The following is a 25,428-nucleotide window of genomic DNA, read 5'->3' as shown; positions in this document are numbered from 1 at the left end:
AAACTGGTACAGAGGGTGATAAGAAATGCAGTATAAACGGCAGACCAAGACGGCGTTGAGGACAGACGGCTAGCGAGATTAGATAGAATTTTCTCACTTTCCTTGTGGGTTATCTGCTGGAGTGGTGTTAGCTCCTGGAGCAGACAAGACTCTACCTGAATCACCACTGCAAGACAGGAACGGGTCCAGGATTCGGCTATGGTTTGGGGGATGAAAGGGGTGTTACGGTTTGTTACTAAAAATTGGAAATTTGTGGTAAGGTCTTATGGGACCAAACTGCAGACGTCATCGGTCCCTAAGCCTACACACTACTTAACTGAAACTAACTTACGCTATGGACAACACACACACACACACACACACACACACACACACACACACACACACATAAGCCCTAGGGGAGGACTCGAACCTCCGACGGTTCAAATGGGTCGAAGCACTATGGGACTTAACATCTGAGGTCGTCAGTCACCTAGACGTAGAACTACCGGGTGATCAAAAAGTCAGTATAAATTTGAAAAGTTAATAAACCACGGAATAATGTAGATAGAGAGGTAAAAATTGACAAACATGCTTGGAATGACATGGGGTTTTATTAGAACAAAAAAAAAAGAGACAAAGTTCACAAAATGTCCGACAGATGGCGTTGGACAGCAAAACTGCTACCGTGAGGGGTGAGGGGTACGCCGATATGTTACAGAATCGCATCATCCCCAGCCTGGCTGATAAACACCTGCTGGAACGTACAATGTTTATGCAGGATGACGCTCCACCCCATATTGCTAGACGCGTGAAAGATCTCTTGCGCGCGTCGTTTAGTGATGATCGTGTGCTCAGCCGCCACTTTCGTCATGCTTGGCCTCCCAGGTCCCCAGAACAGAGTCCGTGCGATTATTGTCTTTGGAGTTACCTGAAGTCACAAGCGTATCGTGATCGACCGACATCTCTAGGAATGCTGAAAGACAACATCCGACGCCAATGCCTCAGCATAGCTCCGGACAAGCTTTACAGTGCTGTTCACAACATTATTCCTCGACTACAGCTATTTTTGAGGAATGATGGTGGACACATTGAGCATTTCCTGTAAAGAACATCGCCTTTGCTTTGTCTTACTTTGTTATGCTAGTTATTGCTATTCTGATCAGATGAAGCGCCATCTGTCGGACATTTCTTGAACTTTTATATTTTTTTGGTTCTAATAAAAACCCCCATGTCATTCCAAGCATGTTTTCAAATTTATACTGACTTTTTGATCACCCGGTACTTATACCTAACTAACCTAAGGACGTCACACACATCCATGCCGGTGTTTCCGCGCCAGATCTGTAACTTTCGGTAGCCCAAATCCTGCAGGTGTGGTTGTTGAAGAGCGTCGAAGTGTGAAATGGGTTTTGTCGGTCCACAACACGTTAGGTAAGCAGTCGTCATCTTCCTCCATCTTTGAAGTCTCTAAATAGCAGATGCTGTCCGCGTCATAAAATCGATGCCTATCAGTTCGTTATGACGCTAGATTTAGTGCGGATAGCATTGGAGGGTACACCTTACTGTACAGAAGCGCGTCGAATGCAGTGCGTCGCGCAACTTCACGAGCGCAGACTTCACCATTCAGAGATGAACCGGCTAAAATCTCCATTTCTTCCTAAAACGTCCAGGCAGCAGTAGCACTTGTGTCTGGTCGCCCACTACAGGGCCGATCGTCTAAACAACCTGTAGCTTCCAAAGTCGTGATCATTTCACAGTGACACTTACTTGTCACAGGACCTTTACCCGTTCGAAGACCCTTCTTATGGCGATAGGATCATAAAGCAGCAGTGATGGATCCACCATCCTGATAGGGAAGCTTCACTAACACTACCATTTCTGGTAAAGCCAATATGCCTCGATTACTGGCGCATCTGACTCCCTCTCTCACTGTGGTTCATTTTATACACGATTCTCATACGGTGTCACTGACGAGTTGCTGCCCTGCCCCACTTGTTGGCCGTTTTTTGCACTCGTTTTTCGTTTCAATAAAACCCCAAGTCATTTTAGGCACGTGTGTCAGGTTTCACCTCTCTACCCACAGTATTCTGTGAATTAGTTAGTCTACAGACTTCTGGGTCTCCCTCTATTTTATTGTTCTTATAATTAATATCTTATGCACCTTTTACATGTTAAATATGTGGGTGGGGGCAAATTACGTTTGGGGGAGGGGGGAGCGACACTAACAAAACTGGGGTAGCCGCCCCGTCTGAGGCGCCTTGTCGCGGTTCGTGCGGCTCCCCCCGTCGGAGGTTCACCGGCCGCTGTGATCGAGCGGTTCCAGGCGCTTCAGTCCGGAACGGCGCTGCTGCTACGGTCGCAGGTTCGAATCCTACCTCGGGCATGGGTGTGGTGTGATGTCCTCAGATTAGTGAGGTTTAAGTAGTTCTAAGTTCTAGGGGACTGATGACCTCAGATGTTAAGTCTCATAGTGCTCAGAGCCATTTGAACCATAGTGCACAGTAGTGGAGGATAAAATTAAAACATCGTGCACAAGGTGATAACAATGAAACCTGGAAGAAACATATTAGCAACATAACAAGTTTAAACCGCCGTTGTATTACACTTTCACCTGTTAACCGTTCCTCTCATAAGAAGCGGTCCGCCGCGAGGTAGGATGAGAAATCTTAGCTCAGTGGAGTGGTCGTCCCTTGGAAAATTTTCCGAAGTTGTTAAAGAAAGACGGACATCTGACTTCGTAACGTTTCATGTTGCACGTAGTGATTAAATGAAAATTAGATTTTCATTTTCTTCGCTTAAATAAGAACTACAATGAGAGAACGGAATTAACCTTATACATTTACATGTAGGAACTGAGGCAAATGAAAATGAAAAAGTGACGGCTTTTGTCAAGTTAGCAAAGTTTATTTTAGTCAGTGAGCTGTAGGGAAATAGCCTCCCAGTGATAAATCGTGCGTCGTCAGTGCTTAAAGAGAAAAAATGAAAGACTTAATTTCGCTGCTGAAAGGGAGGCAACAAACAACCAAAGGTTTCTCCAACCAGATGTCCCGTTAACAACACGTGTCTTCCGTCTACTGTGTGGAAATGTCACTATTTAACTAGTCGCAGACTAGATTTGTTCACTAGTTTCTCAAACACATTGGGTAATCTGAAAGGACGCTTGCAAGTGATATATATCGAAGGTGTGACTGTCACGGAGCCAGATATCGATTCTAGGAATCGACACGTAATGTGCGACGATGTGAGCGACATTTCCAATACGACATGAAGCTAATGTGTCGTGCTATGTTAATATCTAAACACGATAATAATTGCGCCGACTTGATATACTTAAAGATAGACATGACTGTTACAATGTTATAAATATTTTTTATTACTTTTGCAAAGCACAGCAGCGTAATTAACTCCGAAAGAGGAGCTCATTTACGTTTGTAATAATCATCTATACTCTACATATGCAATGAAGACCAAGCAATCCCCATTTAAAATGCTCAATGTTTCAAAAGACTTTTTTTCTATGCTTAAATCACGGAGGTAGGTAGGTGGTTGGGTGAACGTATGTGGATCAGTTTTTATTGTCAAAAGCAGTAACATATTCGGAGAAGAAACAAGACAGGGAATAAGGTCTCTGCCCGTATCAGTCGCAGCAATTAAAACTGGGCTATTAGGTTCCCGCCTAATCGAAAGTCGTGACATGTTGCTGCGACGGGATCGAGCAGTGATCATATTTACAGTCTTTCTTCTCCTCCAAATGTGTTATTACTTTTGACCCATTCATCCACCTAGGCCCATAATTTAATTAAAAAATGAAAATCGCCTGACAGGCTATACAAAAAAATTACGCTACTGGCCATTGAAATTGCTACACCAAGAAGAAATACAGATGATAAACGGGTATTCATTGGACAAATATATTATACTAGAAATGACATGTGATTACATTTTCACACAATTTGGGTGCATAGATCCTGAGAAATCAGTACCCAAAACAACCACCTCTGACCGTAATAACGGCCGTGATACGCCTGGGCATTGAGTCAAACAGAGCTTGGATGGCGTGTACAGGTACAGCTGCCCATGCAGTTTCAACACGATACCACAGTTCATCAAGAGTAGTAACTGGCGTATTGTGACAGCCAGTTGCTCGGCCACCATTGACCAGACGTTTTCAGTTGGTGAGAGATCTGGAGAATGTGCTAGCCAGGGCAGCAGTCGAACAGTTCCTGTATCCAGAAAGGCCCGTGCCGGACCTGCAACATGCGGTCGCGCATTATCCTGCTGAAACGTATGGTTTCGCAGGAATCCAATGAAGGGTAGAGCCACGGGTCGTAACACATCTGAAATGTAACGTTCACTGTTGAAAGTGCCGTCAATGCGAACAAGAGGTGACAGAGACGTGTAACCAATTACCCATACCATCACGCCGGGTGATACACCAGTATGGCAATGACGAATATACGCTTCCAATGTGTGTTCACCGCGATGTCGCAAAACACGGATGCGAGCATCATGATGCTGTAAACAGAACCTAGATCCATCCGAAAAAATGACATTTTGCCATTCGTGCATCCAGGTTCGTCGTTGGGTACACCATCGCAGGCTCTCCTGTCTGTGATGCACCGTCAAGGGTAACCGCAGCCATGGTCTCCGAGCAGATAGTCCATGCTTCTGCAAACGTCGTCGAACCGTTCGTGCAGATGGTTGTTGTCTTGTAAACGTCTCCATCTGTTGACTCAGGGATCGAGACGTGGCTGCACGATCCATTGCAGCCATGCGGATAAGATGCCTGTCATCTCGACTGCTAGTGATACGAGGCCGTTGGGATCCAGCACGGCGTTCTGTATTACCCTCCTGCACCCACCGATTCCATATTCTGCTAACAGTCATTGGATCTCGACCAACGCGAGCAGCAATGTCGCGATACGATAAACCGCAATCGCTGTAGGCTACACTCCGACCATTATCAAAGTAGGAAACGTGATGGTACGCATTTCTCCTCCTTACACGAGGCATCACAACAGTGTTTCACCAGGCAACGCCGGTCAACTGCTGTTTGTGTATGAGAAATCGGTTGGAAACTTTCCTCATATCAGCACGTTGTAGGTGTCGCCATCGGCGCCAGCCTTGTGTGAATGCTCTGAAAAGCTAATCATTTGCATATCACAGCATCTTCTTCCTGTCGGTTAAATTTCGCGTCTGTAGCACGTCATCTTTGTGGCGTAGCAATTTTAATGGCCAGTAGTGTAATTCGATCATCTTTTGTCGTTGTAGTTTTCAACGCTGTACATAAAAGTGATATCTGCCTCTTTCGCACCTTGTCAGTCGCACCTTCGATAGATATCGCTTGCAAGCGTTCTTCCGAATTACCTAGCATAGATATGGAAGTAGAATCTATGGTGTGCTTAATATTTCTAGAGGAGAGACCTTTCTTTCGGCGAGCTTCGTAAACATGCTAAGCTCGCTGAGATCACGAGAACGACTACGACCGAGAGGAACAGATCGCCCAGTAATGGCTCGCTTGTGTGCAGTGCACTTCCGCTGTTGGCCGTTAACTTGGCCACACTCGCGGCCTCAATGACAGTTACCAGACCGCGTGTTTGTGCTGCGAAGTGGTCGGGAAGCGGACTAATTGGGGAGAGCACACCTCACCGGGGGCTGGTAAGGTCGAGACGTGCCGTCAGAATATTCAACAGCTTTGCCACTGTATGAAGCAGAGGGATGCGTTCTGACCAAGCTCTGCTTGATTTCTCGGCTACCCTCGATGTCAATGGTTTTTTTACGCCTGGCCACGAGAGGTGTATACATTTCTGGAAAATGAGCTACTGACTTGCTCTCATATACGAGGTGTGGCTAGAAAAAAACCGGACTAGTACTGGTGAAGCAATAAAACGAATGCAATAAGGCTGAAAGTCGCGTGGCCTGTCACGTGACTCTCGCTCCGCCTACTGCTCGAGTTTCATCTGCCTCCTGCACTCAGTCTGCCCGTGGCGTCTGTTTTAAGTAGTTAACGTTTTGTCTGTGCGTCGGAAAATGTTGAGTGTACAGAAAGAACAGCGTGTTAACATCAAATTTTGTTTCAAACTAGGAAAATCTGCAAGTGAAACGTTTGTAATGTTACAACAAGTGTACGGCGATGATTGTTTATCGCGAACACAAGTGTTTGAGTGGTTTAAACGATTTAAAGATGGCCGCGAAGACACCAGTGATGACACTCGCACTAGCAGACCATTGTCAGCAAAAACTGATGCAAACATTGAAAACTTGTTCGACAAGACAAGTCAACTCCTGTTAACTCAGACACTGCTCTGATTGTTAAACGGCGATTTTTTCAATGTTTGCATCAGTTTTTGCTGGCAATGGTCTGCCAGTGCGAGTGTCATCACTGGTGTCTTCGCGGCCATCTTTAAATCGTTTAAACCACTCAAACACTTGTGTTCGCGATAAACAATCATCGCCGTACACTTGTTGTAACAATACAAACGTTTCACTTGCAGATTTTCCTAGTTTGAAACAAAATTTGATGTTAACACGCTGTTCTTTCTGTACACTCAACATTTTCCGACGCACAGACAAAACGTCAACTACTTAAAACAGACGCCACGGGCAGACTGAGTGCAGGAGGCAGATGAAGCTCGAGCAGTAGGCGGAGCGAGAGTCACGTGACAGGCCACGCGACTTTCAGCCTTATTGCATTCGTTTTATTGTTTCAACAGTACTAGTCCGGTTTTTTTCTAGCCACACCTCGTATCGTACCGCGCTATGTGCTAGTTTCCAAGGCACGGAGGTAAGACAGATCAAGGTGGAATTCACGCGGTGGATTAAAAAGGGATCACTTCGCCTGAAGGTGATGTGTACGAAACTCGTTTAAACGTTTCATTTGATGCTCGCGAGAGGGGAGCACAATTTCATCGAGAAAACGACCTTCATTGATAAGATGCACTCTCTCTTGAATAGCTTCCCGAAAAAGCAAAATATCAGGCTTTTGAGGCACAGAAAACCCTCGAGTAATTATTGAAAAGCTATAACATTTTGCGTGGCGCTTGGTCTGAGGGTGTAATTGGGCCGTACTCCTTCGAAGTCGATGCAGGAAACGCATTAAAAGTGAACAGCGAACGCCAGAGTAATATTCTAAGAGAGTTTTTGTGAATGCTAAAGAGGTTTGTTTTCAACAAGATGGCGCAACCAGTCACATATCGATTTCATAACGTAGTTCTAGGCGAGACTTCTCTGGTGGGGATGACTTCTCACCAAGGGTGATGTAAATTGGCCACCCAGATCTTGTGATCTGACTCGAAGTGATTTCTTTCTGTGGGATTATATATTTAATATTTTTTGGAGTTTACTAGTTACACTGCCTTCTCCGCTACTGGGGATTTTTGTGCGCTATGGTTATGAAGGTTACACTGCAAGTTGTGCTGCACTATCTGCATTCTTATCCTTGCATTCTTAATGTGATGTACTCTGTATATTCTCACATTTTCCACTATTATGTTTAATTTGTGGCTAGTCGGTTTGGCCCCTTTTATATTTCATGCCATGGTTCTATTAATTTTATATTTTTTACTATGGTTTTATTAATTTTATTTCTTAACAATTTAATTATACTGTATATTTGTATTACTTGTAGTTCCTGACTATTGCATTTCTGGCCTTTATTGTTTGCTGTGAACCACGACTACTTAGCTAGTGCCATGCTTAAGTAAGGTTGTTTTTTCGATATTAGTACCGAGTAGCGTTTGGGAGGAAACTTGAAGGTGCGGCCGTGTTGTTAGTTATGACTTCATCAATGGTCTCTCCTTTCCTCGGTGTTAGTTCCGGTGACAGGCCACTCTCTGATGTACATGTGTTCACAAGAGTCTCATGGCGGTTCGCCATGATTGGTCTTGCTGGGCTTTCACGGTATCCGATGGGCTGAGCACTTACATAGTATGCCGCTTTCAAAGTTCACAAATTTGCATTTTGTAGGTTTTATGCCTTCATTTTAATTTCTTAAGTCATTTGCAGTTTGTTCATAAGTTACATTAAGCTGGCAATGTGTGTTTATTTGGTGTCACATATGGTTTTTTCCTTACGCCACATTTACCCGGTGTGGTACTGGTTAACTCAGAAAACATTTTCATGCCTCACCTGCACAGGATGTCAGATGCTACTTGACAAATCTGCTGGATTTGTTACATGACTTTCATGTATGCAATCAAGGTGTCACTTTTGCATGGGTCCTTTTAATGTTAATTAATTTTATGAAGAGTTCTTCTTCGTTTTCGCTGCTTTTTTTTTTTTTTTTTTTCTCCTGAAGATGGCTTTTGCATCCTGAAACCTGGGTCGTGTGTACGATTTATGCAAATGAAGCCTTTTTCAAGTACAAATGGAGTGGAGTTATTTGTTAAGGAAAATTACATTTGTGTCATTATGCACTGAAAAGTTGTGTTTTTTTATGAACTGTGTCAGAACTGTTGTTGACAGCAGCTGCAACCATCTAGGGAATGTGCTTCTTTACTTGACTGAAATCTCGCCGTGAGATCGTAAGCCCATCTATGCAAAGTGGGCAGACATTCTTCACACAGCCGCGCGGGATTAGCCGAGCGGTCTCAGGCGCTGCAGTCATGGACTGTGCGGCTGGTCCCGGCGGAGGTTCGAGTCCTCCCTCGGGCATGGGTGTGTGTGTTTGTCCTTAGGATAATTTAGGTTAAGTAGTGTGTAAGCTTAGGGACTGATGACCCTAGCAGTTAAGTTCCATAAGATTTCACACATAGACCTTCACACAAGGAGCTGAAAAGTATACTGACTTAAATGTGGCTTGTAATTTTCGAGCCGGCCGTGGTGGCCGAGTGGTTCCAGGCGCTTCAGTCAGGAACCGCGCGACCGCTACGGTCGCAGGTTCGAATCCTGCCTCGGGCATAGATGTGTGTGATGTCCATAGGTTAGTTAGATTTAAGTAGTTCTAAGTTCTAGGGGACTGATGACCTCAGATGTTAAGTCCCATAGTGCTCAGAGCCATTTTTGTAATTTTCGAGAGTTAGTTTTCATGCTACACTTATCTAAGAAAATTAACCGAGATATTTCGAAATTGATGTATGTAAAAATACAAACACATCTACTGAAATCCTCCCACTAGGTTCCATGCCAGTTTATCCACTGAACGATTGCAGCGGCTTACGTTTTTTGCTGTTGGTGTGCCTATTTGAGGGATTCTCAAGGAAGTAAATACGTCAAAGTCGGAGAGTTAAGGTAAAGACACGGAAGAGGCGAATGCTGGCGGCGTAAGAGCGACGAAACGACTGGGGGTGGGGGGGGGGGGGTAGTGGGGGGAGGGGGCGCAGGACAAAGGTGAGGTGAGCTGAGCTGCGCCGGGCGCCGGATGCGCCTTTAGTGGAGTGCGGGGGCGGACGGCGCGACAGGGGAACGTCGCAGATCGATGGTGGCGACGTGAGTACAGTGGTCCCATCCCGGGCGCCCCTGCCGCTACGGAAACAATCGGTGTCGGCCGCGCTGCGCTCCCCAGAGCTGGCTGCTCCCCACGGCACTTCTGTCCGCAGGCCCACAAAGGCCGCGCCGCAAATCTGCGCCCGCACGGCCGCCGTTCACCGGCCGGCCAGCAGCTTTCCTGGACTGCCACAGAGGCCGGCGCGGCGCTGCTGCACCAGTGCTATAGTGGCGCGCACGTAAGCAGGCGGCAGCGTGCCGCTATACTGCTGCGCACATAAGAAGGCGGCAACGTGGCATTATAGTGGTGCGTGAGATGCCCGCTAAACCCACTGGACAGAACAGGTAGTAGGACTGTGGAAAGGGCCAAGGGTTGAAGTCAGTTTCTGCTTCTGATTGTCACTTATTGTAATTTAGCAACTCTTTCACAGCTGAAGGCCTCCAACAATAAATCTTAACAAGATAAAAATCCAATTAAGATAGTAATAAAATAATTCGAAAAAACAACATACGCAAAGTGCAATACAAATGGCTGAGGGCCACAATTAAATTTCATAACTTCAGAATATATTACCATAGACCTTTAAAGGCAGAAGGCCAGCATGTTTAACAACAAGAAATATTAAAAATCAACAAGATAAAAACCAAATAATAATAATTTAAAGAAACAACATATGTAAGGTGCAACACCAATGGCTGAGGGCCACAATCAAACTTAAAAATTTCGAACTATATTACCATAATGTTTAAGGGCAGGAGGCCACAGTGTTTAGGCTTTAAAGATAAATTTAAAAATAATTTTGCAAAATTTTAAGAAACAAACAATAACCACAAGCCTAAAATTTAAAATAGCTGACAACAGATAATTAAACACCGGTGGCACTCAAAGGCCTGCAGGAAGGTCGGTCTGCCCTCGTTCACTTATGTGAGACAGGTGGTGAGCCCAACTATACTCGATCCATCGGAACCCAACCAGGGGGCACCCACAGACTAACCGACAAACGACTGGCTTGCCACTAGTCGGTATTTGAGAATTCAAACAGCAAATCTCGCCAACAGCGAACCACCAAACCGAAACACGCAACATGAGTGGATGTTGCTTGGATACGTGAAACCACTACTCAACTCTGACGTCCTGGGTCGGTGAACCACGAAGCTTGTAGCGATCGGATAGCTCCACACATGCTCCAACACTGCACAGGGACTGGCAGCGGACCCTGCAGACTGCACCGTGCAGAGATATCTTCCCCGGTCTGCAGCAACTGACCGACTGCCCACTGCTCCGTCCGCGACTGCTGCTCCGTCTCGACTTCACTGCTGGTGCGTCTGCCACTCACTTCCAGACACACGATGGTGGAAATAATGGCTTGGACCCAACGATGCAGAGGAAACATGCCCACTGGCTAAACGACATCCCTGCACCAGGAAAGACTGGCCCAAGTTCCACAAGATGGTAATTGAAAGGGCCCAGAAGCACTCGGACAACCAGTTACACATCACCCGATGAGACGAACAACCTCTCAGGGGCAGCACGCTCACAACATTTAAAACAGCTTGTCAAAAGAAATAACGCCAACTACACACACAGCCTGACAACACTTGCAAGAATTCCTGAACGATACCCAACAGTAACTAAGTACACACAACGACGAATCCGGACTCTATGAATACACAAACAGCCAACTCATGCACATCGGCGAGCCAAAACGCATCGTCCAGTAGGACGACCGACCAACGATCCACCAAGACCGTGGCCTGGCTCAAGTGATGCGCAGCGGCAATGGTCGGGCGAACCATGTTGATGCAGACCTCACTGCTGCTCCACCCGACTGCACTAGTGCTGCATTACAACTCCCCGGCTGGCAGGTGTGGACTGCGCTCCAGACAGTCCGACTGGCAGCCTGAACTCATGACCCGAACTCTCTAACCAAATTTGCTTTCCAAACTGTGACCAACTAATTTACAACAGACAACGAGCAGGAAGTAACAGCAGTCGAGCAAAGATACTACGAGAGGGAATATATCAATATGCGCTGCTAGCACCGCTCACGATCAAGCAAAGTAGCAACTCAGTGACAGTAATAATTTAAATTAACGTAGTGAGGTGGAAGTATGTTAGAAACAGCATGTAAAATACATGACGGCGGGCACATGAGCCATGCACGGCTCAGTGCACAAGTAAGAATGTGGCATTGTGGTGCTATAGTAGTGTGCATGTAAGAAGGCAGCAACATGGCATTATAGTGGCGTACACGTAAGAAGGCGGCAGTGTGGTGGTATAGTGTCGTACACATAATAATGCGGCAGCGTGGCATTATAGTGGTGTGCACGTAAGAAGGCGGGCTGCATGGCGCTATAGTGGCATGCAGCAGGGCACTACAAAAAGGAGGTGGTGTGATACACCTGCACAGACAGAGATGGCGAATACTTTGCGGTGTCGCCTGTGTGCCCTTGTTTTTACCCACATCGCAAGCTTCAGCCATTACTTACCTCAGTACGTGGCAACAATGGGTTAATCATTACACCAGCTCACTGCTTCAGGCTCTCCCTAATAGACGTTATACACTGAGGGTGACAAAAGTCATGGAATGCACCAATACAGATTGCAGCAGTATGGAGAAAGAAGGTATGAAAGGCCAAAGTATTGGCAGAGTTGGCCTCTGTACTTGGGTGCTTCATGTGACAGAGTTTTGAACTTGATTATGGCTGCACAACAGAAATTATTAGACTTTGAACGCAGAATAGTAGTTCGATCTAGGCACATGTGACATTCCATTTCGGAAGTCGTTAGGGAATTCAGTATTCCAAGATCCACATTGTTGAGAGTGTGCTGAGACTACCAGATTTTGGGCATAGCCTCTCACCTCAGACAATGCAGTGGATGACACTGTTCACCTGATGACCAAGAGTAGCGGCACTTGTATAGAGTTGTCAGTGCTAACAGATAAATAACACTGTGTGAAATAACAGCAGAAATCAATACAGGATGTACGACAAATGTATCTGTTAGGATAGTGTGGCCGAATTTTGCGTTATTGGGCTATGGCAGCAGACAACCGACACGACTGACTTTGGTAACACCACGACATCACCTGCAGCATGTCCCCTGGGCTCCTGACACATATCATTGCACTATAGATGACTGGAAAACTGTGGCCTGGTCAGATGATTTTTAATTGCAATGTTTCCCCTGTACAGGAATACAGACACATCAAAAAAGTTTTGCATCACCTCAATTCCGAGAGTTTCGGAACCTGTACAGAAAATTGGAACAGAGATAAACATAAACATCATTTCCATCCTTTTTATTGCTCATAAAAACCACACATTGCATGTTGTACCACCACACAGCGAGACTTTCAGAGGAGGTGTTCCAGATCGCTGTACACGCCAGTATGTCTAATACCCAGTAGCGCGTCCTCTTGCATTGATGTATGCCTGTGTTTGTCGTGGAATATTATCCACAAGTTCATCAAGGCACTGTTGGTCCAGTTTGTCTCACTCCTCGGAGTGGTTCGTGGGTCACGTCATCCATAAACAGCCCTACTCAACCTAACCCAGGCATTTTCGATAGGGTTCATGCCTGGAGAACATGCTGGCCACTCTAACTCTAGTCAAGTGAGTCGTTATCCTGAAGGAAGTCATTAATAAGATGTGCACGATGGTGACGCGAATTGTCGTCCATGAAGAAGAATACCTCGCCAGTATGCTACCAATACGGTTGCTCTATCGGTCGGGGGATGTCATTCACGTATCGTACAGCCGTTATGGCGCCTCCAATGACCACCAGAGGCGTACGTCGGCCCCACATAATGCCACCCTAAAACAGCGGGGAACCTCCACCTTGCTGCGCTCGCTAGAATGTGTGTGTAAGGCCTTCAGCCTGACGGTGTTGCCTCCAAAGACGTTTCCGTCGGTTGTCTGGTTGAAGGGATATGCGACACTCATCGGTGAAGCGAACGTGATGCCAATCCTGAGCGCTCCATTCGGGCTGTTGTTGGGCCCATCTGTACCGCGCTGCATGGTGTCGTAGTTGCAAAGATGGACCTCGCCATGGACGTCGGGAGTGAAGTGGCGCATCATGCAGCCTATTGCGCACAGTTTGAGCCGTAACACGACGTCCTGTGGCTGCACGAAAAGCATTATTCAACATGGTGGCGTTGCTGTCAGTGTTCCTCTGAGCCATAAACCGTAGGTAGCTGTCATCCACTGCAGTAGTAGTCCTTGGGCAGCCTGAGCGAGGCATGTGATCGACAGTTCCTGTCTCTCTGTATCTCCTCCATGTCCGAACAACATCGCTTTGGTTCACTCCGAGACGCCTGGACACTTTCCTTGTTGAGAGCCCTTCCTGGCACAAAGTAACAATGCGGACGCGATCGAACCGCAGTATTGACCGTCTAGCCATGGTTGAAGTACAGACAATACGAGCCGTGTATCTCTTTCCTGGTGGATTGACTGGAACTGATCGGCTGTCCGACCCCCTCCTTCTAATAGGCGCTGCTCATACATGGTTGTTTACGTCTTTGGGGGGAGGGGGCGAGGGGGGGTTAGTGACATCTGTGAAAAGTCAAAGGGACTGTGTCTGTGATACAACATCCACAGTCAACATGTATCTTCAGGAGTTCTGGGAACTGGGGTGATGCAAAACTTTTTTTGATGTATGTATATAACGATTGTACGACTTCAGGTTGTAGACACATGGTTGATGACAAATGTAAGTTTATGTTTGGCCGTGGAGCGTGCTCGGGTATCCTAATTGTATGGAAATCCGGGTTCGAGTCCCTGTCTGGCACAAATTTTCACTGTCGGCATTCCATTATATAGCTGATGGTTGTCCATTTTGCTACTGCGAATAAATCACATGTATTTCACAACGAGTGAAATGCATGTATGTCCGAAGGAACGTTGCACCGTACTTATGAACAACACGGGCACTGCAGTATTGTGTGGAACATTCTCCACGACAACTGGCGTTATCTATAACTGGTACAAAGTGTGTGGGACTTATTACTTACGAATTTTGCATCTGCAACGGCGATTTCGTCGCTGGTTCACTATATAGGCCACCACAGTGCTTCCAGTCCTGTCATTCACCATATTCACAGATGAGGCTACCTTTACGATGAACGGTATCGTCGACCTTCACATCACCCACCTGTGGCCTGTGGAGAATTCCCATGGCATGGTACCAGTGGACCGTCGCTGGTTTAGCCTCAATGTACGGGAGGGGATTCCTGGCGACCACCTCTTGGGACCAGTCATCCTTCCACAATGCCTCACAAGCAACAAATATCTGCACCTCCTGCAGGTGAGCCTGATTCCCGTGGTTGCCTTTGGTGCTACCAATGATGATATGGCTACTACGACTACATGATGTCCTGCAGCTCACCGCCCTCTTGAACTAAAACATTCGCCCTTGCCTGTTGCGCTCTCCTGCCTACTTCCTATCACTGAAAGCTTCACTGTCATAGATCTCTTATCTTCAGTTTCACGTGAATGTCTTTCCCTTCGAGCGCATTTCCTACCATACTCTGATCAGCCAGAGCATTTTGACCACCGACCTACTATCGCTATAAACCTGTCCAGATGATAGCAGCATCACCTGGCTTGGAATGACAGCTACTCAGACACACGCACGATGTATGTAGTATCAGCGAGCGTGCTGTCAGTATGTTGAATGGGCAAGGCAGGCGATCATCTGAGTTTGACCGAGGGGAAATTGTGACGGGCCGAAATCTCGGCACGAGCATTTCGGAAACTACAGGACTTGTTGGGTGTTCGAGGAGTGCTGTGGTGCCGGCCGCTGTGGCCGAACGGTTCTAGGCGGTTCAGTGCGGAACCGCGCTGCTGCTACGGTCCCAGGTTCGAGTCCTGACTCGGGCATGGTTTGTGTATGATGTCCTTAGGTTACTTAGGTTTAAGTAGTTCTACCGAGCGAGGTGGCCTAGTGGCTAGCACACTGGACTTGCATTCGGGAGGACGACGGTTCAATCCCGCATCCGGCCATCCTGATGTGAGTTTTCCGTGATTTCCCTAAATCACTCCAGGCAAATGCAGGGATGGTTCCTTTGAAAGGGTATGGCCGACTTTCTTCCCCGTCCTTCCCTAATCCGATGAGACTGATGACCTCGCTGTCTGGTCTCCTTCCCCAAACAACCCAACCCCAACCCAAGTACTGAGCCTAGGGGACTGATGACCTCAGATGATAAGTCGCATAGTGCTTAGAGCCATTTGATTAGAAGTGCTGTGGTGATAGTCTGCAACACGTGGAGAAACCAAGTTAAAACAACGTCCAGAGGTCGTGGTGTTGGGTTGCCACCCCTCATTGCAGATGTCGGACGTTGTAGGCTGGGCAGACTGGTAAAACAGGACAGCCAGTGAACTTTGGCAGAACTAACTCCAGACTTTAATGCTGGGCAGAGTACACGTGTGTCTGAACACACAGTGCACCAAACACTCCTAATGATGGTCCTCCACAACCGACGAACCATGCATGTACAATATTAACACCACGACATCGGCAAATACGACTGAGATGGGCACGTGACTATCGGCACTGGTCGTTGGTGCAGTGGCAGAGCGTTGAATGGTTTGATGAATCTCGATACCTTCTTCATCATGCCGATGGGAGGGCGCGAATTGGCCGTCTTCCAGGGGAACAGCCCCTTCATACACACTTCATACCTAATGGGATCCCTCGGCGTGACGCCAGGACCTCTCCAAGCCACTGGTAGAATGGGACCTCTTCCCATGGCGCCGTCATACCCGCTGACGATGCTCGTCCAGGGTAGTGCAGAACCACCATTCATCACTGAACATAATGCGACGCCATTCATCGGCATTCCGTGCTTCCTGGTCACGACACCACACCAAACGTAGCTGTTTCTGTTGTGGTGTTAACAGGAACCTAAGCATTGTACGGTAATTCCCTAGTCCGGCTTCTGATAGTATCCGATCAATGGCGCAATAAGACACAGAATGTTGCAGGGAGTCCGTCGCATGTACTCGGATTCTAGACGCAGACGAGAAGGGGTTAAGATGTTCCCTGCAGTGGTTGGACATTATAGGTCGGAACCTTGGTGACGAGTGTATCTGGCTTCAACTTACCACGCAGTCGAACTTCGGGCCACCCCACAAATCTGTGTATAACGGGATTCGTCGAGCTGGTCAAATGGAGACCCACTTTGAGGCCACTTTCAAACTCCTGTCAGGTGCTGATAATCCTCTCACATTAGCATGCGGCATCTCCATGTCCTTGACGGTGGTTTATTTATTTAATCGTACGCCTAGGGCCCCCCGTCGGGCAGGCCGTTCGCCGGCTGCCGGTCTTTCAATTTGACGCCACTTCGGCGACCTGCAGTCGATGAGGATGATAGGATGATGATGAGGACAGCGTAACACCCAGTCCCTGGGCGGAGAAAATTCCCCATCCAGCCGGGAATCGAACCCGGGCCCAGAGGATTGACAATCTGTCACGCTGACCATTCAGCTACCTGGGGGGGGGGGGCGGGGGGGACCTTGACGGTGGTGAAAATGTTCGACAATGTTCCTGGATGCATTATGTGCAAGCTTCCTTTTCAAAATTCTGTTTAGGTTTTTTTTAATTATTATTATTATTACTTCTTTCTCCGGTTTCGACCATGTATGGACCAGCAACTCCCACCTGATTTTGTCTTTTTATTTTTGCTCTTTCCTGTATTTCCTCGTTCTTTCACTTAGTTCTTAGTTCTCTTCTTATTTCATCCTTCGGTAGAATGATGCTCTTTCTAGCCGTCCGGAGTAGCTGAGCGGTTAAAGGCGCTACAGTCTGGAACCGCACGACCGCTACGGTCGCAGGTTCGAATCCTGCCTCGGGCATGGATGTGTGTGATGTCCTTAGGTTAGTTAGGTTTAAGTAGTTCTAAGTTCTAGGGGACTTATGACCACAGCAGTTGAGTCCCATAGTGCTCAGAGCCATTTGAACCATTTTTTTGATGCTCTTTCTGACGTTTTGCTTAAAATTCCCGAACTTCCTACACTCGTTTCGAAAAGCATGCCTGTCTAGGATTTCTGCTTTCGACACGTTGATTTCTCCTATGTCCTTTCTCACTTCCCTGAACCAATTGACTTGCTCTATGGCATTTTTACGAAAATGGTCAATTTTTTTTTCTCTGTCTTTACGGTTTCATTCGAACCATGTGGCCATAATAGGTAATTCTAGCTTTCCTCAGATTTTCTATTTGGGTTTAGATTTATCCATTAATTTTTCTTGTCCACGTACTCCCAACTTTTCTTGTACCAACTATCATCCTTTTTCTCTAACTCTTCAGTTTCTTCCTTTTTGTTCTGCATTAAACATTCCATTGCATAAAGACACTCCGCTTTTATGACAGTGTTGTAGTGTTGGATTTTTGTTTTTGCCAGGAGGGATTTTTTATTGTAAAGTTACATCGTTAAGAGACAATCAGTTTCCATTCTTCTGGGCTATATTTTTGTTTGCTTCTGTAACTAGACCATGTGGCTGTATTATTTCTGATAATTACTTAAATTTACTCACTGTTCGTTATGAATTCTGTCTTCTCGAAAGAGATTTGTTATCCTACCTTTTGCGCCCTCTATTTCAATGAGTTGATTTGCTCAGTTGCTGTATCAATGTTTTCGGAAAATATTGGTAAATCATCTGTAAACGCTAGACGGCTGAGTCTTCGATCTTTTATATCTAAATCTGATTTCTCGAAAACCTTTCTCCTGAAGTCAAACATTCCATTCTCGAATTACCTTGTCCAAAACGCAGTTTAAGAACACTGGGGGAAGATTGTCACATTGCCTTACACCAGTTTTGATTTTAAATTCTGACTATTTATCATTATTCTTATTATTATTACTACTGCCTTGAAAATCGGTGTCAGACAAGGATGTCCTCAGTAGTGAGAAAGTATTTCAACTACAAAACCATAGTTGCATAAATGGTTAGAAGCCGAAGAAAAAAATATTGTGGGAGGAGTTGCCGAAATTATTAAATGTTCTTTACCCTTTATTATTGTTTTTATTTTAAGAAGGATACAAGTTTAAAACTTTGAATTTATGAACTAGACTTTTCTATATTAGTGGGTAATGAAGAAACACGTCAGAAATGAAAAATGGAAATTACGAAATAGTAACCGATGCAATATTTTTTTAAAGTTTGGATGTGTCTGTCTATTTTGTAATGAATATATTTTGAATCCTCAAAACTATAAACGTCCCTGTTTATTGAATTTTCTCATTATGAGAATACTGAATGGCGATCAGTTTTAATTGTTAAAAACTATTCAAAAGCCAAGCTCGCTCAAAATATTTTTTTTTTATTCAAGACAACCGGTTTCAACAGTCTTAGCTGTCATCTTTAGCTCTTAAACATTTTTTGTAGTAAAATGAACATGTTTTACTAAAAAAATGTTAAAGACCTGAACATGACAGATAAGATTGTTGAAACAGTTTGTCTTGAGCAAAAAATTATTTTGTGCGATCTTGGCTTTTGAATGGTTTTTATCAGTTTCTATTAATAGACTTCCAGCATACTGACGGTGAGATAGGACCGCAACTTTCTCTTTATTGATATAAATGGTTTGAATTCCGTCGTAAGTTGCACCAATAAATGAAGGGTACTTCTCAATGCAACGTACAACGAAATTCCAACCATTTATTTCCATAAACGTGACGTACAATTTCATAGCAATTTCTAGAAAAAGATCAAACGTTTTTGCAGCGTCAATTCGACGATGTCCACAATGAGTGTCTGGGCTTTTCCCGGACGATTCTCTAGTCCAGACGTACGCTCAGAACTGTTGAAGGAATATCTTTCACCAGGATCATAGACAGATAGGCAGGGTGTCCCTCTGCACATCTCCCTTTCTTTGCTTAGTTTCTGTCAGAAACAAGAGAACCAAAATTTCATGTCGCAACATGTACACTCAACAGTTTAAAAAAAATACAAAGATAAATGAGAAGACAGAAATAAGTAACGAGGAAGTCATTTTAGTAGAATTAGAAATGATGTTTTAAGAAAGCATCCTTCAGCCTCAGGCCCTGCACCTTCAGTACCAGGTATCCCGTAAGAACAGGTATTCAATTGACGACCTTAGCACACTATTACTATATGTGTGGTGTCTGTTCTGTCAGACAGCTCCTAACAACTGACACCACACATATAAGAATACAGATGGGCCTTGACGGTAATGATAACGTTAGTGCTGGTGCACAATGTGTCCGAACTCTTACGAGAACCAGGCTGAGCAGCACGCAGATAGGATAATGGACGATGGACGGTAATGTGTAATGTGCGACAGGTTGGGAATTAGAGTAGGAAGTGAGGCGTGTCCGGATAATCGAAGCAGTTCAGGCGACCGCTAGCGTAAAGCGGAAAATCCAGGTTCGAAACGCGGTCCGCCATTGAATTGAATTCAAAGACCAATTGCTGTTGACATCTGTATTTCTCTTAAATTATGAAAGCGTTCGGTGTCACAAAAGAGAACAGCGATCTTTCGCTGCATTCAGAAGTTATCTACTTCCTGCAACGAAATTTGTGTATTCCTGCCTTATCCTACTTTCTATAGAACTGTATTTTTCTGCTATGCTCTTCGTCACCGTTTCATTTCTACTAACGAATAGTATTTTAAAGTTTCTACTGGAACTAATGATCTCTATGACTCGTACGTGAAAATTCCTTTCGTAAAAGTTTGCTTATTGTTCCGTGTGAAAGGGAAGAGATCGAAAATGTGTCAGGCCTTTATTTAGAAATGGATTTACGAATAAAGCAAATGGGGAAGTGGTGCACGTAAAAATGTTTGTGAATTGTCAATTTTCCCCACTTTCTATAGCGAAACAGCGCGCATAGCAACTGCAAATAACAGCAGACGGGTGTCGTGAAATTACTTTTTGTAAGTTTACTTACTGAACACAGTTCCGACTGAAGCGGTGTATTTTCTGCTGTTCGCTATTATTCAACAGCTGCAATCGTCAGACACGAAATATTGTCTAACATGATAGCAGTTATTGGTATTTGAAAAATTTAGTTTTTCCTGTGAGATAGCATTACTCAAGCATTAGCCAGAGAGTCGTGAATATGTGTGTTATTCGAAGTTCTGAATGCAAATTTTTGCTTCAGAAACAATTTGTTAATGGTTGACTGGAAATGAATGGTACTCTAGTGGAGTGTTTGACTGTACGCTGTTACTCTGATTCCATCCATCTTTTGTCATGTGCTCTGTCGTCTGAAATACAGCAGAAAATTTTCGTGCTCTTCATGCAGTCAATTTTCCGTATTTTAAGGTGATACATTTTTTTTTCATTTGAGGTATGATAAAGGAGAGCCTGTTAACAAATAGGCATATTCACTACTGGCCATTAAAATTGCTACACCAAGAAGAAATGCAGATGATAAATGGGTATCCATTGGACAAATATATTGTACACTGTACACACTGACATGTGATTACATTTTCACGCAATTTGGGTGCATAGGTCCTACGAAATCAGTACCAAGAACAACCACCTCTGGCCATAACAACGGCCTTGATACTGAGTTAAACAGAGCTTGGACGGCGTGTACAAGTACAGCTGCCCATGCAGCTTCAACACGTTACCACAGTTCATCAAGAGTAGTGACTGGCGTATTGTGACGAGCCAGTTGCTCGGCCACCATTGACGAGACGTTTTCAATTGGTGAGAGATCTGGAGAATGTGCTGGCCAGGACAGCAGTCTAACATTTTCTGTATCCAGAAAGGCCTGTACAGGACCTGCAACATGGGGTCGTGCATTATCCTGCTGAAATGTATGGTTTCGCAGGGATCGAATGAAGAGTAGAGCCACTGGTCGTAACACATCTGAAATGTAACGTCCACTGTTCAAAGCGCCGTGAATGCGAACAAGAGGTGACCGAGACGTGTAACCAATGGCACCCCATACCATCACGCCGGGTGATACGCCAGTATGGCGATGACGAATACACGCTCCCAATGTTCGTTCACCGCGATATCGCCAAACACGGATGCGACCATCATGATGCTGTAAACAGAACCTGAATTCATTCGAAAAATGACGTATTGCCATTCGTGCACCCAGGTTCGTCGTTGAGTACACCATCGCAGGCGCTCCTGTCTGTGATGCAGCGTCAAGGGTAACCGCAGACATGGTCTCCGAGAAGATAGTCCATGCTGCTGCAAACGTCGTCGAACTGTTCGTGCAGATGGTTATTGTCTTGCAAACGTCCCCATCTGTTGACTCAGGGATCGAGACGTGGTTGCACGATCCGTTACAGCCATGCGGATAAGATGCCCGTCATCTTGACTGCTAGTGATACGAGGCCGTTGGGATCCAGCACGGCGTTCCGTATTACCCTCCTGAACCCACCGATTCCATATTCTGCTAAAAGTCATTGGATCCCGACCAACGCGGGCAGCAATGTCGCGATACGATAAACTGCAATCGCGATAGGCAACAATTCGACCTTTATCAAACTCGGAAACGTGATGGTACGCATTTCTCCTCCTCACACGAGGCATCACAACAACGTTTCATCAGGCAGCGCCGGTCAACTGATGTTTGTGTATGAGAAATCGGTTGGAAACTTTCCTCATGTCAGCAAAATGACTCTGAGCACTATGCGACTTAACTTCTGAGGTCATCAGTCGCCTAGAACTTAGAACTAATTAAACCTAACTAACCTAAGGACATCACACATATCCATGCCCGAGGCACTATTCGAACCTCCAACTGGAGCGGTCGCTCAGCTCCAGACTGTAGCGCCTAGAACCGCACGGCCACTCCGACCGGCTCATGTCAGCACGTTGTAGGTGCCGCCACCGGCGCCAACCTTGTGTGAATGCTCTGAAAAGTTAATCGTCTGCATATCACAGCATCTTCTTCCTGTCGGTTAAATTTCGCGTCTGCAGCACGTCATCCTCGAGGTGTAGCAGTTTTAATTGCCAGTAATGTAGAATCACACCACCAACTCTTACAAACATTTAGCGACGAAAAAAGATTCAGAAAAAGACGACACAAGTGGACAATCACCTAACACCGTTCTTCGCAAGTATTTGAAAAATGGTTCAAATGGCTCTGAGCACTATGGGACTTAACATCTATGGTCATCAGTCCCCTAGAGCTTAGAACTACTTAAACCTAACTAACCTAAGGACAGCACACAACACCCAGCCATCACGAGGCAGAGAAAATCCCTGACCCCGCCGGGAAGCAAGTATTTGAGAAAGAGAGTTACTAGCCAGAGGAAAATCCCGATTGACTTCCTTAAAGCTAGCTACTAATAATGCAGGAGTCAGTAATTATACAAAAAAGAAGTAATTAGCTTCTAACATATTTGATTTGATTTTGACAGGGAAGCTAAAACAGCTATGGTCCAACCTGCCACTGCCCGCACCGACACCGCGTTTATTGTGCCGTATCGCTCCCTGTATATCTAGCAAAGCCAACCAATGTCCTTAAATAGTGCAAAGAGTCCCTGTACCAGTTCTTTGTTAGACAAAATTTCTTCAGGTCTAGTTGTCCAGAAAATGCTATTTCTTGCTCTCCAGTGCCGTGCATTCGAAGATTAGGTGTGATGCAGTTTCTTCACTCTCATCACAGATCCTATATTTAGGGTCTTCTTCCGTTATACGCATTGTATGTAGGTGTTTTCTGAAATTCCCATGGTCTTCGTCAGTCCAGTCACGAGTTAAATCTCTTTCCTGTTCAATCCCAGGATTACAGAGCTTCTTTTAAAACATGGCTTAGGCAGCATTACCTTACCATGTTTTTGTTTATAGACCTTGGGCCAGTATTCTACGTGCTGTTTCTTATCCAGTTCCCTAGTTATAGATTGATCATAGCGTTGGTGATTGTCAAGACAGGTTCCGGTCCAACGAATGCAGTCGTTGACCCAATCTGGACAATCTGTCGGCTTGTTCATTGCCACGGATCCCTGAGTGGCCGGGGACCCATACTAGGTTTACCTTATTGCTTCCCCTAGCTCCACCAGAGCCCTGTGGCATTCTGCCACAAAAAGGGTTCAAATGGCTCTGAGCACTGTGGGACTTAACGTCTGAGGTCATCAGTCCCCTAGAACTTAGAACTACTTAAACCTAACTAACCTAAGGATATCACACACATCCATGCCCGAGACAGGATTCGAACCTGCGACCGCAGTAGTCGCGCGGTTCCAGACTGTAGCGCCTAGAACCTCTCGACCACTCCGGCCGGCATTCTGCTAGAATCTTAGATCTTGTTGCAGGAGCTGCGTCGGATCTGCGCTTTGTTTTCGGTACGTCGTCGGATCTAATAGGTGTCAGCTTGCAACCTGAAGAAAGAAGAGGTGCAAGCCATTAAGAATCTCAACGCCGACAAGAGTATATTGGTACTGCCTGCCGATAAGGGGAATGCGACCGTCGTAATGAAGACCGAAGATTATGAGCAAAAGATCCGAGACCTATTAGATCCGACGACGTACCGAAAACAAAGCGCAGATCCGACGCAGCGTATCACACGGAATACGAATCGATTAATCAAGGCGTCTTCTCTGCCGGCGGACATACAGAGAAACCTGCGCAACACAGAAGCCCTACCACCTCGGCTGTATGGATTACCCAAGATCCATAAGAACAACGTTCCACTGAGACCGATCGTTAGCGCTCCTGGATCACCGACATATAAACTGGCAAAACACTTGGCCTCTCTGCTCCAGCCACACGTGGGGAAGACCGACACATACATTAAGGACTCAGGACATTTCATTGAGAAGCTGAAGAAACTGAAACTTGCACCAAACGACATCTTGGTCAGCTTTGATGTTGTTTCGTTATTTACGAAAGTGCCACTCAGTGACGCTCTGGAGCACATCGGTTCCATTTTCCCGCAGGACATCAGAAAGCTCTTCCATGCATGTCTCACCGCGTGCTATTTCACGTGGAATGGAGATTTCTACGAACAGCTGGAAGGCGTGGCCATGGGTAGTCCTCTCAGTCAAGTGGTGGCCAACTTCTTCATGGAACAATTCGAAGCACAGGCACTGGACTCGGCGACTTGCAAACCTAAGGTGTGGTACATGTACGTCGATGATACTTTCGTGGTGTGGAGCCATGGTGAAGAACTTCCTAAGACACTTGAACAGCCTCCATGCCAACATAACATTTACCATGGAAGTAGAAAAGGACAAGAACCTGCCATTTCTGGATGTGCTGGTCGCAAGGGACGGCGAAAACCTGGGACACAACGTGTATCGAAAACCGACACACACGGATCGATGCCTGCACAAACTGTCAAACCACCACCCGAGCCAGAAAAGAGGCATGATTAGTACGCTCGTAACGAGAGCAGGACGAATATGTGAGCCGCAACACCTCAAACGAGAAATGCAACATCTGGAAACTGTCCTGAGGAGCAATGGGTACTCCAAAAATTATATTAGAAGTGTAACAGAGCCAAACACTCGGCGAAGTAAGGAACCAGAAAAAGAAATGTCGGGTACGGCCTTTCTGCCATACATTCCCAGAGTGACGGACAGAATCGGCCGTATATTGCGCAAAAATGGCGTAAAGACGATTTTTAAACCGACAAGGAAGATCAAAGAGTGTCTTAGATCGGCGAAGGAGAAAAGAGACCCACTTGCAATGTCGGTAATATACCGTATACCATGCACATGCGGAAAAGTTTATGTCGGAATGACTGGACGATCCATCAACACCAGGATCAACGAACATAAGCGACATTGCAGGTTGGGGCAGGTGGAGAAATCGGCCGTGGCAGAGCACGCACTCAATGAGACCGACCACGTAATAAAATTCGCAGACACGGGAGTTCTGGCTGTAGAGAAGCACTATCACACGCGCTTGTTCAGAGAAGCTGTAGAAATACAAAAACACGCGAACAGTTTGAACAAGAAAGAGGAAAGCCTTAAGGTCAACGGATCCTGGCTTCCCGTACTGCAGCGAACGACCGTCACAGGTAGCAAGAGGAGAACCGCACCGGAAATGACCGCGGAGAAGCCCTCGGACGTTGGCGCGCCAGGTACA

At 45.8% G+C, this 25,428-nt stretch overlaps 1 protein-coding gene across 1 annotated transcript in view; it reads left to right on the top strand.

The window, feature by feature from the left end:
* The window catches only part of LOC124605999 (skin secretory protein xP2-like), a 44,493-nt gene extending 34,845 nt beyond the window's left edge, over positions 1-9,648 (top strand). Inside the window, exon 3 of the mRNA XM_047137962.1 lies at positions 9,353-9,648. Within this exon, the coding sequence (XP_046993918.1) occupies positions 9,353-9,648 (296 nt within the window). The remainder of the gene's footprint in view (positions 1-9,352) is intronic.
* Positions 9,649-25,428: the final 15,780 nt, after the last annotated feature.

The sequence above is a fragment of the Schistocerca americana genome, chromosome 3 (assembly GCF_021461395.2).
Source record: "Schistocerca americana isolate TAMUIC-IGC-003095 chromosome 3, iqSchAmer2.1, whole genome shotgun sequence".
Taxonomy (NCBI): Eukaryota; Metazoa; Arthropoda; class Insecta; order Orthoptera; family Acrididae; genus Schistocerca; species Schistocerca americana.
The sequence above is the reverse complement of the archived record's forward strand: the minus strand, read 5'-3'. Positions and strand labels throughout refer to the sequence as shown.